This window comes from Cetorhinus maximus, chromosome 12, assembly GCF_964194155.1.
Source record: "Cetorhinus maximus chromosome 12, sCetMax3.hap1.1, whole genome shotgun sequence".
NCBI classification, from domain to species: domain Eukaryota; kingdom Metazoa; phylum Chordata; class Chondrichthyes; order Lamniformes; family Cetorhinidae; genus Cetorhinus; species Cetorhinus maximus.
The window spans coordinates 95,266,542-95,282,992 of NC_135890.1; the positions used below are offsets into that span (position 1 = coordinate 95,266,542).

General features: G+C 39.1%; 1 protein-coding gene across 2 annotated transcripts in view; it reads right to left on the bottom strand.

Moving 5' to 3' along the window:
- Positions 1-15,535, bottom strand: part of kntc1 (kinetochore associated 1) — a 133,052-nt gene extending 117,517 nt beyond the window's left edge. For both annotated transcript variants that reach the window (XM_078554126.1, XM_078554125.1), the window contains exons 1-9: positions 15,401-15,535; positions 11,205-11,348; positions 10,080-10,200; positions 8,160-8,275; positions 7,691-7,763; positions 6,136-6,213; positions 1,987-2,021; positions 1,784-1,891; positions 393-483 (exon numbers count right to left, since the gene is read on the bottom strand). In XM_078554126.1, the coding sequence (XP_078410252.1) occupies positions 393-483; positions 1,784-1,891; positions 1,987-2,021; positions 6,136-6,213; positions 7,691-7,763; positions 8,160-8,275; positions 10,080-10,200; positions 11,205-11,336 (754 nt within the window). In that variant the 5' untranslated portion in view covers positions 11,337-11,348; positions 15,401-15,535. The remainder of the gene's footprint in view (positions 1-392; positions 484-1,783; positions 1,892-1,986; positions 2,022-6,135; positions 6,214-7,690; positions 7,764-8,159; positions 8,276-10,079; positions 10,201-11,204; positions 11,349-15,400) is intronic.
- Positions 15,536-16,451: the final 916 nt, after the last annotated feature.

The window sequence follows — 16,451 nt, forward strand, 5'->3', positions numbered from 1 at the left end:
AAAAACATTTATCGCAAAAAAACGGAGTTCCACTGACTTCTACAGTTGTGTTTCCTCTGACACAGGAACATGAACCCCAGTCTTAACTAAGTTTCCCATTTGGATTTTCTTATAATAGCGTGGGATGGCAGGAAAGAAACATTAACTAGAAATAGGTTCTTGATGACCATGCACTCAATTCTTCTTTGAGAATTGATATTTATGGCAGATATGAAGATTACCATTGACTGGCCCCTAATTCTGGACAGTGATATGAAGGGAATAAGAGGAAAGATAGCGACACTAATTGCACAATACAGAAAAAAGGGACAGTAAATGTGTTAACAAATCACAAAGCTATAGTAATAAATATTTGCTAAACTGATGACTCACTGTTCAAATCTCACACTGACCTTTGATTATGGATGAATCAACCACATTATTGACTTCTAGGTCCTTGAGAGTATTTATGTTCCATGTTGATAGTACATAGTCACCTGTGCCCTGAAGTACAAAAAAAATGAACAAAATACTTTCTTTCTTGTACATATTTATTGAGGCAGAAAAAACAATAATAATTGCCTCAACAGTATAAAAACACAGTTTGAGATTACAAAGACCCTTCAAGCGTAATATGCATGTTACACATTACATACATTCATTCCCATTATATGTTACACCCAAATGCATTGCCAATAGCTTCTCTGCAGCACATTGTGAATACAAGCAAAGAGCGAAAGCTGTTCCATACTACAGAATTGCAGAAGAGAAAAGATTAAATGGCCCAAAAAAAGAAATTCTTATTGTTTCTCTCCAAATATGCTCCCCTCTTCTACTGAAGGTGCTCACTTTGATTGGCATATGGATCCACAGTTGCAGGCACCCTCTAGTACCTCATTCAGGTGCTGTGTTTTGCATTGCAAATAAAAAAGTTGTATCATATGCCTTTATTTAAAAAAATACAGAGAACAAAAATAGCCTGATGTACATAAACTACAGCATTTTTGAATTTTTGGACAAGCATTTGAATTATTCCCTAGTTTTTAAATTACTAAACAAAAAGTGTTAGAGTTAGTTAGCAAATCCATATGTGAGCAAATGGAGAATGCATTTTCAAGAGAGTTAGAATATCTAACACAAACTATTTCTCCAGAGATTCTCTTCTGTTTCTGATTTTTGTTAGGTATGCCTGGTGTTTGGCATAAATCCTTCAAACTTGATCACTGAAACAAGCCAACCTTTGCAAAACAAAATGGCTTTAGATGATGCAGACAAGCTGGAGAAACAGTGTAAATAGTGCAGGTCCCCCAACACAGTTACAATGCATGACTGGGAGAGCCCCTGCCAAAATTCAACTGCACAGTGATTTTAAACTGAATTCTGATGTGAATTCAGAGCTGCATACGCAACTTCAGTTACCCTCAAACTTACTTCAGGAAATGATGAGCTGTTAGTATTATCATGAACTGTTGATTTAGACCATTTCTCCATAAAGAGAACTTGAACAGTGGTCTTAAAGAGAACAAGTCAGATCAAACAAAATTCCATTTTAATAGCTAAACATCACAATTATGCTCTAGACTCCAGATTACCTACTAGCACTACTGTATCCTAATAAATACAGATTAACCCCTCCACAGATAAACAGGACACATGCCATTCTGGATACTTTCATTGCTAGTAGTTTGATGCATGTCTCAGCAGTGGAAAACCTTATTTCCAATACTAATGTTGATAATCATGATTTAGATTTGCAAACAACTAATGTCAAATAACTTGCAAAATTTATGAGGAAACCACTTACCCCAACGAGAAGTTTAGCATTTTTCAAACAATCAATCACTGCATGGTTACAGCCATCTGTGTGCTTATCCTCAGTCTGAACATATTTGATCTTGATCTGTTCCTTTAGCTAATAGGGAAAAGAAAAAATTAAAAGGAACTGCAATGTGTTTTCCTGCAGTATTAAGACATAGCATAATGACATTAAAAGTCTTGAGGTCTTACTGCTTTTGTTGTATCAAAGTCCATCGTCTCAATTGCTGTAATAGAGAAAAAAAATCAGAATACCAGAAATGATAAATTATAAATGGAACAAAAATTTCAAATCAATAATAGACAAATGAGTCAGCAGGTCTGATACCAAATAACATTATGATCAACAGTGGTGGAAGGTATATAGGAATTGGGTAGGAGACCCAAGACATGGTGGCATGGGGATGGATGTCATGCACTAGGAATAATTTCCAGAGTTCAAGAGCAGTGGAAAGGGAGTTCCTGATATCTGGGAGCATTGGAGCTATGGGATCAGCAGCCATTCATTCTAGGGAGCAGAGTGGGCTAGGATGAATTTCTAGCAGTGAATTCTGAGAACATAGGGTTGGGGTGGAGTAAAAAAAAACAGGACAGGAGAATGGAAGCAGAACTGCAGGTGTGCCCCCCACTATATTTTCATGCTCCAGTCTCCTTCTCTGACTTATCCATGACCTTTAAAAGCCACCAGGCATGCTCACTGCTTTTCTCTCATCTTGGGCCAATTTCCATTTATGCACTCCAACCTTAAAAAGGGATGTCCAAGAAATGGGCAGCAGCTTTTTGGGTGTGATAGTACAGAGGTTGGCATGCATTTCAAATTTATGGCAGGAGGCATGGAGTGCGGGCACAAGGAGAAGATGATGACACTAAGGTAACAGAATGTTGCTCATAACATGCAAAGTTTTGGAGCAGGACTTAAGGTAAAGAACAGTGCTGGATTTCTCTTTCCGTCCCTTCCATTTCACTGGGAACAATCAACATTCAAATACAAATTCTAAAAATGAAACAAAGTACTCAGTAACACTGTTTACCACACTCTGAAGGCAATTATTAACAATCAAACTAAAGTTAACACATAGCTCAGCTTGCTCATAGCTGGGGGTCTCTCGGGAAATCGAGAGAAGACTGTGCAGTCTGTTTCTTTTGGGGATTTGGGAAATAAAAGAGGGAACGATCTACAACCTAAAAAAAAAGAGGCTGTTAACATTCGAAGTTTTGCATCAGTGTGGATACCAGTGCAAAATTACTTCACTTTGCACCAACTGTGTTATTATATTGTACCTACAGCCTGAATCCAGTCAAGGCACAACTCAGCACTGGGGCAAGCTAATGGGAGTTTCACCAGAGGAAGAAAAGCACAAGTCAGAGGCTGGGTATTCTGCAGTGAGTGACTCACCTCTTGACTTCCTAAAGCCTGTCCACAATCTACAAGGCACAAGTTAGGAGTGTGATGGAATACTTCCCACTTGGTTGGATGAATACAGCTGCAATAATACTCAAGAAGCTCGACACCTTCCAAGTCAAAGCAGCCCACTTGATCGACGCCACATTCACCACCTTAAACAATCACTCCCTCCACCATCGGTGTATCATACCGTCTAAAGATGCACTGCAGCAACTCGGCAAGGCTTCTTCAACAGTACCTCTCAAACATAAAACCTGTACCACATAGAAGGACCAAGGCAGGGTTTGCATGGGAACACCACCTCCTGCAAGTCGCACACCATGTTGATTTGGAACTTTATTACCGTTCCTTCACTATCGCTGGATCAAAATCCCGGAACTCCCTATCTAACTGCACTATGGGAATACTTCAACCACATAGACTGCAGCAGTTCAAGAAGGTACTTCAGCACTACCTTTTCAAGGGCAGTTAGGCTTGGAGAATAATTGCTGGCCTTAGCAGTGGCACCCATATACCATGAATAATAAAATGAAAAACAAGAGTTGGGAAAAGGAACAGAACTGAGAAAGGCATAGAAAGAACCAGTTGGAATTAAGATAAACAGAAATACTGAGAATACATGGCCAATTGTGGCTAGAAACGAAGACAAAAATCTGACGGAGCAAGTCCACACTAGGCAGAAGAATCAAATTGATATAATTAAATCTGACTAATTTGCAAAACTATTGCTTTTTTTGAAAACAACTTTTTATCCCAAAACAAGTTTACAAATGTCAATTCACATTGGCATCAAATACTCTGTATATTTTGCTTTAAATTTTATTTATATATTGATGAAAAACAGAATCAGAGTTAAGTTCTTATGGTGTTCAACAAACCTTTTAAGGCTAGCAACGAGTAATAGATCAAGAGTGAGAAGCATCTGCCTTCAGAATTCCACAGACATGTTTTTCCCCATTCCCATTGCTCAAAAATTCATTTCAATCTCTCTCATCCGGCTTCTGCCCTGACAAGAACAATAAGGAAGCCCTGGCCAAAGCTATAAAAGACTGTCTGCTCTAAGTACAGCTCCATTGGACTATCTTTGAATAATTTCATTCCTATCTACACAAACTCAGCAAGGGCAACTACAAAAATAGTTTTTCTTCCCACCCTGCACATTCAGAATTCCCCAAGTTATGTTCTCATCTACATGCTGCCCCTTTGTGATTTCATCAACATCTTCTACAGCTAATGAGATGACACCCCAGCTGCCCTTTTCTGTCAGCTCTCTCAACCTCACAGTCAACCAAGTTTTGAGTGCTTGCTGACATCAAATAATGATGAGCCACAATTTCATCCAAATTAATACTGGGAAGAATGATGTCACTGCCCACAGTACAGAGTTCACCATAAACTCCTCTCCTTTACCTCTGATTTCACTTCCCTCCTCAGCCAATCTTTGAGGTTAAACCAGATCGTGCAAAACTTTGGCATTTTGTTTGGTGCCAAATTGATCCAACACATCAACAAACCCCATGTCATATCTTATCATCAAGGCTAAATATTTCCATATGAACAACATTACCAGCCTCATTTCCAACTGCTGCCTCACCCCTTGAGACTCAGTCCATGCTTTTGCCAGCACTACAGACTCATCCTCAACAAATTCCAAAAATGCAGCTGGCCACAATCTTTCCTAAATCAAGTCCTGTTCACCCATCATTCTCTGCCTTACTTAGAATCAATCTCTTTACACCATCGCATTAAAATTATGAGCGTTACCCTGATTTTCAAATTTCTTAATGGTCTTGCTAAACCACATTTCAGCAACATTCTTCAATCCTTTATTACATCGCTGTTTCCCCACTGCTGCTAAATTATCGACTGCGTATCCAACATCCAATACTTGATGAGTGTAAATTTCCTACAATTAGTGCGAAGACTGAAACCATTGTTTTCAGTCCTCTCTCCAAACTCTATTCCCTAGCTACTGACTCCATCCCTCTCCATGGCAACAGTCAGATATTAAGCCAGTCTGTTTGTAACCTTGCTGTCACATTTGATCCAGAGATAAGCTTCCGACCTCATATTTGTGCCATCGCGAAGACCTCCTATTTCCACATCCATGACATTGCCCAACTTCACCCTATCTCAGCTCAACCAGCTCAGCTGAAACCCTCATCAATGCCTTTGTTATCTCTAGACTCAATTGTTCCAATGCACTCCTGGCTGGACTCCCACAGGCAATCCTTTGTACATGTTGAGATCATCAAAAACTCTGCTGCCCGTGTCATAACTCACAGCAAGTCCCGTTCCCCCATCACCCATGCGCTCATTGACCTACACTGGCTCCTGGTCAAGCAATGCCTTGATTTTAAAATTTTCATCTTTGTTTTCAAATTCTCCATAGCCTCACCCCTCCCTCTCTCTGTAATCTCCTCCAACCTCCAAAACCCTCCATGATACCCTCTAATTCTGGCCTCTTGTGTATCTCCAATTTTAATTGCTCCATCATTAGTGGTTATGCACCAGTTGTCTAGGCCCCTAGCTCTGGAATACCCTTCTTACAACCTCTCTGCCTCTATGATATGCCTTCAAACCTACCTCTTTGACCAAACTTTTGGTCACCTGACCTAATAAGTTCTTATGTGGCTTGATGTCATACTTTGATCTATAATATTCCTATGAAGCAAATTTGGATGCTTCATTAAGTTAAAAGGTAGTATATAAATATAAGCTGTTCTTGTTACTTCCTTTCATCCTCCAATTTTAGCCTTATACGCATTCCCCCCACCACCTTTGCACCACCATTAATGGCAGAATCTACAGTCGACTCTGCTGGAATTGCTTCGAAAAACTTTTGCACCTCTCCTCACTCTCACCCCATTTTTCTGTTCCTTTCCAAAATGCATTACAGTCTTAATATAAATCCTAGTTAAATGTAAGTTTTTTACCTTGTTGAAGTCTAGCAAGCTGAAGGCATGAAATCCAGAAGAAACCATTGCTAGTTAGCAGGACCATATAGTAGGTACCTAAAGGAAAAATGAAAGGTTTGCAGAATTGAAACGTCACTGTATAGAATGAGAATCATCACCTTGAACAGACATTCGTGATTCAATTTCTCTAAGAAGATATTTGTCTGTTACAGTTGCAAGACTGAAGCAGGGTTAAAGGGGAAAGAAAGACAACTAAGAAAGAAACTGATGGCATTTTTCTCATCTCCAAAGCCTGTGAAAATGAAGTACAAAGACAAGGGAAAGTAAAAAGAGAAAAGAGAAGGTTGATATAAATTGCTCGTAAAGCAGAATTTTAAAAAGTCTTCATCTGAAATTAACATATATACAACTGCAATAACTTAAAATTATATAGCGCCTTTACAATGTTTCTTAAGGCACTTCACAGGAGCACTTATCAGACGAATATTTGACACTGAGCTATATTAAGGAATTATTAGGGCTAGTGGCCAAAAGCTTAATCAAAGTAGTAGGTCTTCAGGAGTTTCTGAAAGGAAACTATCGTGGAAGAGAGGTGGTGAGGTTTAGGGAGGGAATTCCATAGTCTAGGGATTAATCAGCTGAAGGCATGGTCACCAATAATAGAGCAATGAGAATCAGGAATGCCCAACAATCGAAAATTGACAGTACTTGCAAGTTTTTTTAAACCATAAAAAAAACAATTATTTAATTTTTAGTGACAATTTTATTTTGAGAAAAGCATTGACTTGTCATCTGGAGACTTATTACATCTAACTAAAACAGGGAATTGTGTCACTGCTCTGGATTTGATGCTCCTGATGCATTGAATTATCTAGCAATATTTCTCATCTGTCATCAAACAAATTTTAAATATTATGTCCTGGAAGATTATCATTACTGAAGGAACCATTTGTATTGGACTAGATTACATCTACTGAAAAAAAGCAAGAATTTTAATAGGTACGCAAGTAGTAAGAGAACAGCCAACGTGGGGGTATAGCTAAGAGATGAACAAGGCAAATTTTGTGGGAGAGTGAGAAATACTAGGTAAGAACTAAAATAAACACAAAATGCTGCAGCTGCTGGAGATTTGAAATAAAAACAGAAAATGCTGGAAACACTCAGGTCTGGCAGCATCCATGGAGAGTGAAACAGAGTCACCGTTGAGTCCATATTAGTGCAAACTGATCATCCTGGGGTGTTTTACCTTTCAATTGTCCCTCATTCACGCTGGAAAGGCAATCTGGCTGACCTCTAGCATGCAACAGCATAACCAAAACCAGAAATAGGGTTTGTTTTAAATCAATTAAAAAACCCAAGTAATGGTCTGCAGTACTTTAAAACTAGTTAACCTTCTCAAAATTCAATTAATATACAGTAAAAGACTTGGAATTAACAGAAATAATTAGCTGTCACATTAATTGCAACATTTGCTCTTTAACATTTCAACTTAAAAACAACTAACAGTACACTGCCTTTCATGAGCTTACTTCTGGCCAATAGCAATAGCTTATCAATGAAAAGAAAACTGTACCTGAATGAGGGGCTTCCTTCTCCAAAGTAAGGCTTAGATAGGCCTTCCCTTCTGAAGAGTTCTTCATCAGTGACTTCCAAAGAAGACAAGAGGTGTAAACGAATATTGTTATTTGGGGAGTTTAAGGTGCATATAATACGCTTTACTGCAAACATCTAAATATTGTAAATAGATTAAACATAATTATAGCAATATCAACATTGGCAATTACACTATTATTGCTTAATATATGGAATTGTTCATATCTTGCTTCCAAAAATAATTAGCAAATATTTATTAATAGGAAGCCATAACACTAAAGTTGGCAGATCAAATATAGTGGTACGCACAAATAAAACAGTCAAGTTATTCTGCAATCTCAAGAATCTCGAAAGCTTCAAACTATCAACCTCCTTGTAAAAAATGCTTCAGTGCTGGGATGCTTGGTCAAGAAAATTATTTACAACTACATAAGCAAATCTCCACTTACATTAGTTAAGAGTGTCTGTCTGGACTTTACATGCAAAAGATGAAGATTTCCATTTCTTTCTCCAACCATCAGAAATTGTCCTTCCTGACAGAGTGCAACCACATCCACATCAGTGTCTAAAATAGATGAATTAGGAATCAAATATATTGAACAGTTATTTAGACAGCCAACAGAATGAGAGATAATGGGTAGGCGGCGTTCAGGATATATGGTCCTATGACAGGGCAAAAGAAATGGTTCTTCAGAAAGCTACAATGCTTTCTGCCTTTATTAAGCTCGAGAATTCCCACCCTAAACCTCTTTATCTTTCTTTTCTCCTTTAAGGTGCTCCTAAAAACCTACCTCATTGAGCAAGCATCTAGTCATCTGTCTTGTGAGACTCAGTATCAAATTTTGCTCTATAACACGTCTGTGGAGCACTTTGGGACTTTTTAATGATGTAAAGTGCTATCTATATACAAGTTGTTGTTGTCACAGTATTTTTAAGACTGCCGATGGTCACCCATAGCATGAGGTATTATGCAACTCATCATCTAAAAGTGACCCAGATTGAAGAAATTTTAAACAGTATAATTCCAGTGCATATATCATCCTGACAAACTAGGTTATTTCAAATTATCTTAAGCCATAGCTCATCATATAGTTTCACACATGAAGGATAGCCATTTTGGATGGAATAACAGGGGCAACCAACACTGTGGATCTGTACCCCAGCATCTGTCGCAGCCTTCAGGAAACAAGAGGAGGAAGTTTGGAACCAGAAAAAGTACAGTACAGCTGCCCCTGAATATAACTCTATGCTCAGGAGCCTTGAGGAAACAGTTTTGCACCAAAGGAACCGTTATATGCATAACTGTTTATGTAGCTGGTATTATACATTATAACCTTGGTGTTTGAAAATAGGGACATACGTTGCATCTCAGCTGCTTTATATGCTCTGAACTCAAACAATATTCTTTAAGTATACCTAACACAATGTAATTGCCTCCAAACAGCTCAGCAGTGTTTCAAGCATGTTTCACAAATTTCCTGATAATCTGGCATGGCAAAGCATCTTCCTGAGCTTCTTGCCCTTCACAGCTGTTGAGATTAAAACTAAACACTATAATGTATTGAGCTGTTAATTAATCACTGGCAACGCACTTTTCTAGGACATGAAGCAATGCCTCTTATTTTGTCCAGTCTCTCATCATCCCAAGTTAAGCAGCTACAATGATGAATGCTAAGTCTAGATGAGTTGTATTGTTTCTTACTTCCGCAGTCACCAGGAAATGCTTCAAGCCCTTTGCCATACCATTCCTCAATAGTAAAGGTCTTACTTTTTATTTTAAAATAACAACATCTTTGAAGGCCAATTATTTTAACTGAAACACAGTCTGTAGCATTCTATTCATCTCAGACATAAACTAGCTTTAAAGCCAATATGCAGGACTCCAGATGGGAAACAGTGCAGAGTCAAATTACAACAGACAAAACTGACCTGATAATAAAAGCTGATATCAATTACACACTGATTCCCTGGTTGGAAGGGAAACCACATATCTCAAGATTCGGCCAGAACAAGGACAGAGTTAACCTCTGCATTGAGCTACAACAATTACATTTCAAAAATAATTAATGGTAGGTAAAGTGCTTTGGGATATTCTGAGACTCTGAAGATGTAATAAGGTTCAATATAAATGCAAATTTGTTCTTTTCTTATTTTTGCACCAACAAGTAAGGGCTGTATAAACTGATTATATTTCTGAGGAACTCCATGAAATCTAGGAAACTATTACTGCAAGTTTACTATACTATCTTAATCTGGCCCTCACAGATACTACCAGTTCAGAACTGGTAGTAGTTCTGAACATCTGCTTCCCTTACTCTAGGTAGAACATTCTGGAGGAACAAAACACCAAATTAGCCAACAGTACTCACCAAACTGAAGCTGCATCTGCACATATTGACAAATCTGATCCATAAGCAATACTGAATGGTCCACAACAACCACACAGCCATCAGAGCTGCAAAAGGCATGAAGCTTGGGACAGACTGTTACCTAAATGGCAAAGGCAATGTTAATTCTTTACAACAGCTTTTAAACTTAGCAGTTAAATTCTTTGAAAAATAAAAACACTTGAAACTGCAGTATTGCATTTCATATAAAAATTTTCTTCTCCCATTTCTCAGGACAGATAAGGCTGTGAAGGCATTTGACAAAGGCCAGCAAATGAAAAAGTCGCTGATCCACAATTTAAAAAAAAAAACTTTGGGCTGGCAGCAATTTTAGAATTTTAAAATGCACCCACTGCATTTTATAAACACAGGCATTTGCTGGAAGTGAATTGCAAATTCCCTAACAGCGGTGGAATCAGTCTGCACCCAAGTTGAGAAGCACTCATTGGATTACCTCCCCACCCCATTACAAATACTGGTCTTGATCTTTAAACTGAATTATTCACAAGATTTCTGTTCACAAGATTACTCAATTTCTAGTGTACTCAATCATTAAAACACCCAGAGTCTTTCAGTGTGAATTGAAAGATTGCAGCTAACCAAAGGATTACTGATCTTACAACTAATGATATCTTTCAGGCATACGCCCTCTAGGAATTTACCAACTGACTGGCAAACGGGGACACAAAGATGTTAAACAAAAACAAAAACAGAATTACCTGGAAAAACTCAGCAGGTCTGGCAGCATCGGTGGAGAAGAAAAGAGTTGACGTTTCGAGTCCAATGACCCTTCAACAGAAGGGTCTGTTCTGTTGAAGGGTCATTGGACTCGAAACGTCAACTCTTTTCTTCTCCGCCGATGCTGCCAGACCTGCTGAGTTTTTCCAGGTAATTCTGTTTTTGTTTTGGATTTCCAGCATCCGCAGTAGTTTTTTGTTTTTATCACAAAGATGTTATCTTAACTGAGGTGATCTTGTGTTAGAGAATTATTCAGAACACAAGAAACACTTGTTAAATATTTGAACCATCCCAAAGTACTGCAGCTTTACTTTGTCTTTGAAGTTATGCTGTTATCTCACCACCCCCCCCATAAAAATAAAATCTTACCGTTGTTGAAGAGGATATTTTAACTATAGTATCTACTTGATAAAGGGCTGCACCACTCTCTTTTCTGGCCTCAATGTTTAGCCGACCACTGCCGGTATCATCATTTGTCAGAAGTTCAATCTCGTTCCACATCTTGAATGATTGCTATAATCAAAAATACAAGTAGCCAATTATATTTTACTTATTTTGTTTGAACATTTGACCAAGATAAGCAATTGATTTTTAATGGCTAGCTTCAATTTAATTTCACAAACATAACTAATTAAAACTTAAATGAGCCAGAGATATTTGTCCTTTGGGTTTTGTAATATTAAAAAATTGTATCCTTCCTTTCCTATATCCAACAACTTGCACTTTACAGTACCTTTAATGTAAAAAACATCTCAAGGCACTTCACAGAGGCACGAACAGAAAGAAAAATGAACAAAGAGCAAAGAAGGAGCCATTAAGAGTTTGTTTTAAGCAGTGCGCTGAAAGAGCAGATAAAGGTATAGGGACAAATGCACTATGCATAGGATATATTACATACAAGAAAATTTTGGATGAACTGAGACTTGTGGGTCATTTAGGATGGTTGGCTGGCTAGGAGAATATTGGAATATTTAAGTCCGTAGGACACAAAGGCAAAGTTGAGGGTTTCAGCAGCAATGGTGGTCTGCTCAACAAAATCCAAGGTGGCAGAAAGGTCAAGGAGGGGATAAAGCATCATGGTCAGTCTCAGATGTCATTTGTGACTTTGATTAGGACCATTTCAGTTTTGCGATAGGGACAGAAACTCAATTACAGAGATTCAAACAAGGAATTGCAGGTAAAATAGGAGCAGATTGCAACATATCCAAAGACTTTTGAAAGGGAGTTTGGAGATAGTGAGACAGTTTGCAAAGTCAGAGGGATTGAGGCTTGTTTTCTTGAGGCGGGATGACGATGACTAGTTTTGAAAGTAGGAGGTCAGTGCCAAAGGAGAAACAGCCACTAACAATGTCAGCTAACATGAGAGACAGAAAGGGAATATTGGGCAGTTGGCTGCTAAGTGAAATTGCAATTACGGGAGCTTGAGATGGGTCTCATGGACAAAGATGAACTTAGGGAGAGAATAAAAGGGATAAACTAAAAAAGTGAATTCAACAATAAGGCAGGGGAGCCTTGGGTGAGTGGGCAAGAGGAAAGAGCAAAGGAGTTAAAGCAGTTAAACAAATGGTCTCAACCTGAATAATAAAGTCCTCCATGAACACCTCGTACTTGTTAATGATTTTTTTTAAAAATTCATTCATGGGATGTGCGCGTCGCTAGCTAGGCCAGCATATACTGCCCATTTCTAATTTCCCTTAAGGTGGTGGTGAGTTGCCTTCTTGAACCATGTGGTGTAGTTATACTCAGTGCTGTTAGGAAGCAGGTTGCAGGGTTTTGACCCAGCGACAGCAAAGGAACGGTGATATATTTCCAAGTCAGGATGGTGAGTAGCATGGAGGGGAACTTCAAGGTGCTGGTGTTCTCATCCATCTGCTGCCCTTGTCCTTTGAGATGGTAGTGGTCATGGGTTTCGAAGGTGCTGTCTCAGGGGGCTTGATGAGTTCCTACAGTGCCTCTTATAGATAGTACACACTGCATCAGTGGTGGAGGAAGCGAATGTTTGTGGATGTGGTGCCAATCAAGTGCACTGCTTTGTTCTGGATGGTGTAAAAGTTTCTTGAGTGTCGTTGGAGCTGCACTCATCCAGACAAGTAGACAGTATTCCATCACACCCCTGACTTTTGTGCCTCAGAACAGCTTGGATAGGAGCGTGGCAAATTCTGGAGCACGAGTCTTCAGTACTATTGCCAGAATATTGTCAGGGCCCATGGCTGTTGTAGTATCCAGTGCCTTCAGCCATTTCTTGATATCTCGTGGAGTGAATCGAATTGGCTGAAGACTGGCATCTATGATGCTGGGATGTGGAATGAGCAGAGAGGGGGTTTAAGGAGACAATTGGTGAAGAAGTTGGAGGTTATTTATGCGGTCCAATTTAATCCTGGAATAATGGGTGATTTAGGAGGAATCATAGAATGGTTACAGCACAGAGGGCAGCCATTCAAACAATCGTGCCCGTGCCAGCTCTCTGCAAGAGCAATTTAGCTAGTCCACTACCCAACCCTTTCCCTATAGCCCTCCAAATTTGTTCTCTTCAGGTGCTTAGCAATTCTCCTTTGAAGCAACAACTGAATCTGCAACCACGATACTCTTAGTCAGTGCATTCCAGATCCTAACTGCTCACTGCATAGTTTTTCCTCATGTCACCATTGGTAGAATGAGCTCAGCAGCACTTGGTGTGGTGATGAAAGGTTACTGTCCTGAAATGTTAACCCAGTTTTTCCTTGCAACAGATGCTGCCAGGTCTGACTGTTTCCAGTATTTTCTGTTTTTATTTCAGATTTCCATCATTTGTAATATTTCGCTTTTGTATTTGCACTTGGTGTGGTTCAGCAGATCTGGTGATGAATGACTAAACCAGTTCTTTGCCAGACACACATCTGTACCTGCACATCTGCACCCCCAATTTAATATTTTCCAGGTCTTTCACTACCTGACTTCATACATTATTTTAGATGAAAGTGTTAAATATATGGCTCCTGCAGTCTAGCAAGTGATGATTCACCACATTCCCAGTGGCTACCTGAAAGGGAAAATTATCCACAAGATCTTTGATATAGTTGGGCCAAATGAGGAATCCTCTATCTTTTAGCAACATTAATTTCACTTTCCCAATAATTAGCCTTTCTAATATTTATCTGGAGGAAATTTCTACTCATACATTACTGGATATTGGATAAGCAGCCTGATAAACCAGACAGTGGAGGGGCCAAGAACAATGTTGATAGTGAGGTAGAACTGGATGTTGTCAGCATGTGGAACTTGATATTGGCTCAGGTTTTGTGATCTGCAACGATACAACTGCACTCACCACTGATATTGAAGCACGCTTTCCTCAAAAATCTAGCAATCTCTGATGTGGATTTCCCCTTTAGAAACATTAATTTGAATTTGTCACCATCCAAGTGGATCTCCAAGCATCCAGCAACAGTTTTGTCACCAAGCAGAGCAAGCAGCTAATCACATTGAAGTATTTCCCGAGACAGCAAACCAGGAAATAAAATACACTTCTTATTTTTCACTTTGTCAAATTTTATAGAGAAAAATAAATGGTGTGCACACATGGGATTGAAATAGAAACTGAACACAAACTCTTGAAAAAAGATTAATGTAAAACTTATCATAATGGGGAAGTTTGACATTCCACCAATATAAAACTAGTTTTTCAGGGCTAGGAGGTTTTCCATTATGAACTGAATATGATATTAGAAACCCAGATAAACTTTCAACCAGGTATAACTTTTTCAACAGTTTTTATAGTGAGACGGATAGCATAAAGGACAAGTTCTCATGAATTAAAATTGATTGCAGGCTGAGGGTTCTTAAATAGCGCACCCTATGGAGGATGCACAGAAACAGTCAGCAACTTTTGGATTTCCGCGTGTAACTGCATAAATCCAGACTCCAGAAGTTGTCCTCCGTTTCAGAAGAATAACAACAAATACCAACAGTTCCATTGACATTACTACTGCAAAATCCAGGTCACTGTGTTTTTGGATAATGTCATCAAGGAGCAGCATTTAGATGGGAAAGAAAATATTGTCAAGAATAGATCATGTTGAGAGGCAACGTGTGAGAGTAGAACTCATTGCAGGTGAGATACACAGGACATATAGGAATAAAGACCCAGCCAGCTGGATAACTGAGCAAAGATGCTGGAGAAGGTGATATATACACGAATTAAAATAGCCAATGGAAGGTTCAAGTTAGTTCGTGATTCGCCAGCAATAAACACCATATTTGGCAATCAGAATTTGTACCGAAACATTCACGTTAGTCCAACATAAAAAAATGTTGTATGATCTGAAATAAACACAAAGTGCTGGAAGAGCTCAGCAGGTCTGGCAACATCCGCGGGGAAAGAAACAGAGGTTAACGTTTCGGGTCCAATATCACCTTTCCTCGGAACTGAGTATGCAATATGATCTGCCTTGGCTTCAAGTGGATTATTTACACAGTAAGTACTGTCTTCTCTCTGTTAACTGTTAACTAAAAGGCCCAAATACCGAATCCTCTACCAATCTGGGAGAATTCGCTTTATCAAACACAGCAATTAATATGATCCCTACCGTGAACAAATGAGGCCGACGCCAAATAAAAATGAACTAAAGTATCATTCAAAACGATCAGTGTTACAGAAAATAATCCAAGGCTTCTCTGCACAAACTGTTTTTTTCAATTTGGCGGGATTGCGACAGGCGCCCAGCATTCCGCGCGCCGAGACGTAGGCGGGGCGAGAAGCTCGGCCCACGTCGACCTTGTGGGTGGAGCACGCAACCGCCCCACGTGGTGTGTAGCGAGGCCAATTGGTTGTCCGAACTTCAAGGGGAGAAGCTCCGCCCACCTCTGCACGGAACACGTGATCTGTAGTGGGGGGCAATTGTCTGTCCTAATGAGGTGAGTTCAGTTCAGACTGATCTACCTGCACAGTCTCGTCCAACGGAATTTGTGAGAGGAGCACAGAATAGCGCAACACAATCTACTTTGTAGAGAAGAATATAGATGATTAGTTCGCACATATGTTTTTTTTGTTAAATTTATTAGCCCAATTTCTGAAACCACTGCAGAGCTACTATACCAGCAAGCACAGAAGGATTTTGTTCAGTTAGGATCCAAGTTGCCATGATTTTTTGGTTGTCACTCTTCCCTTTTTGGTAAGCAAAACCTGTAGTGCAGTGGAACAGGACAATTTATGCAGCAGGAAAGCAAAAATTTCAATCTTTTACACCGACTAAGTTGCCTGCCAGAGACCTGCAGAGTAACTGAAGGGTCTCAAACAGGCAGCACTTTTAAAAGAAAGGGCGAATTTTTCACGTGATCAATATGACCAAAAGTGTAACGGGAAGAAAATGGAAGTTTTAAAAATTGGAACATAGTAATTTGTATTTTAGATTGCTTTCTCAGTAGGAGTCATGAGTGTACTGTTGCCAAAAATAACTGACATTGTTTACTGATCTTTGGACTGAACTTTACATTGCTTCCATAATTATTTTTGAATGTCTTGAGTTTGGGAATTTTTAGTTTGTAAACCCTAAGAAGAACATCCCTATGGAGAGCAAGTGCAGCTGGTCAATGTTACTACGGGATGCAAAGGTTGGAATATAAACAAGATAATGGAAG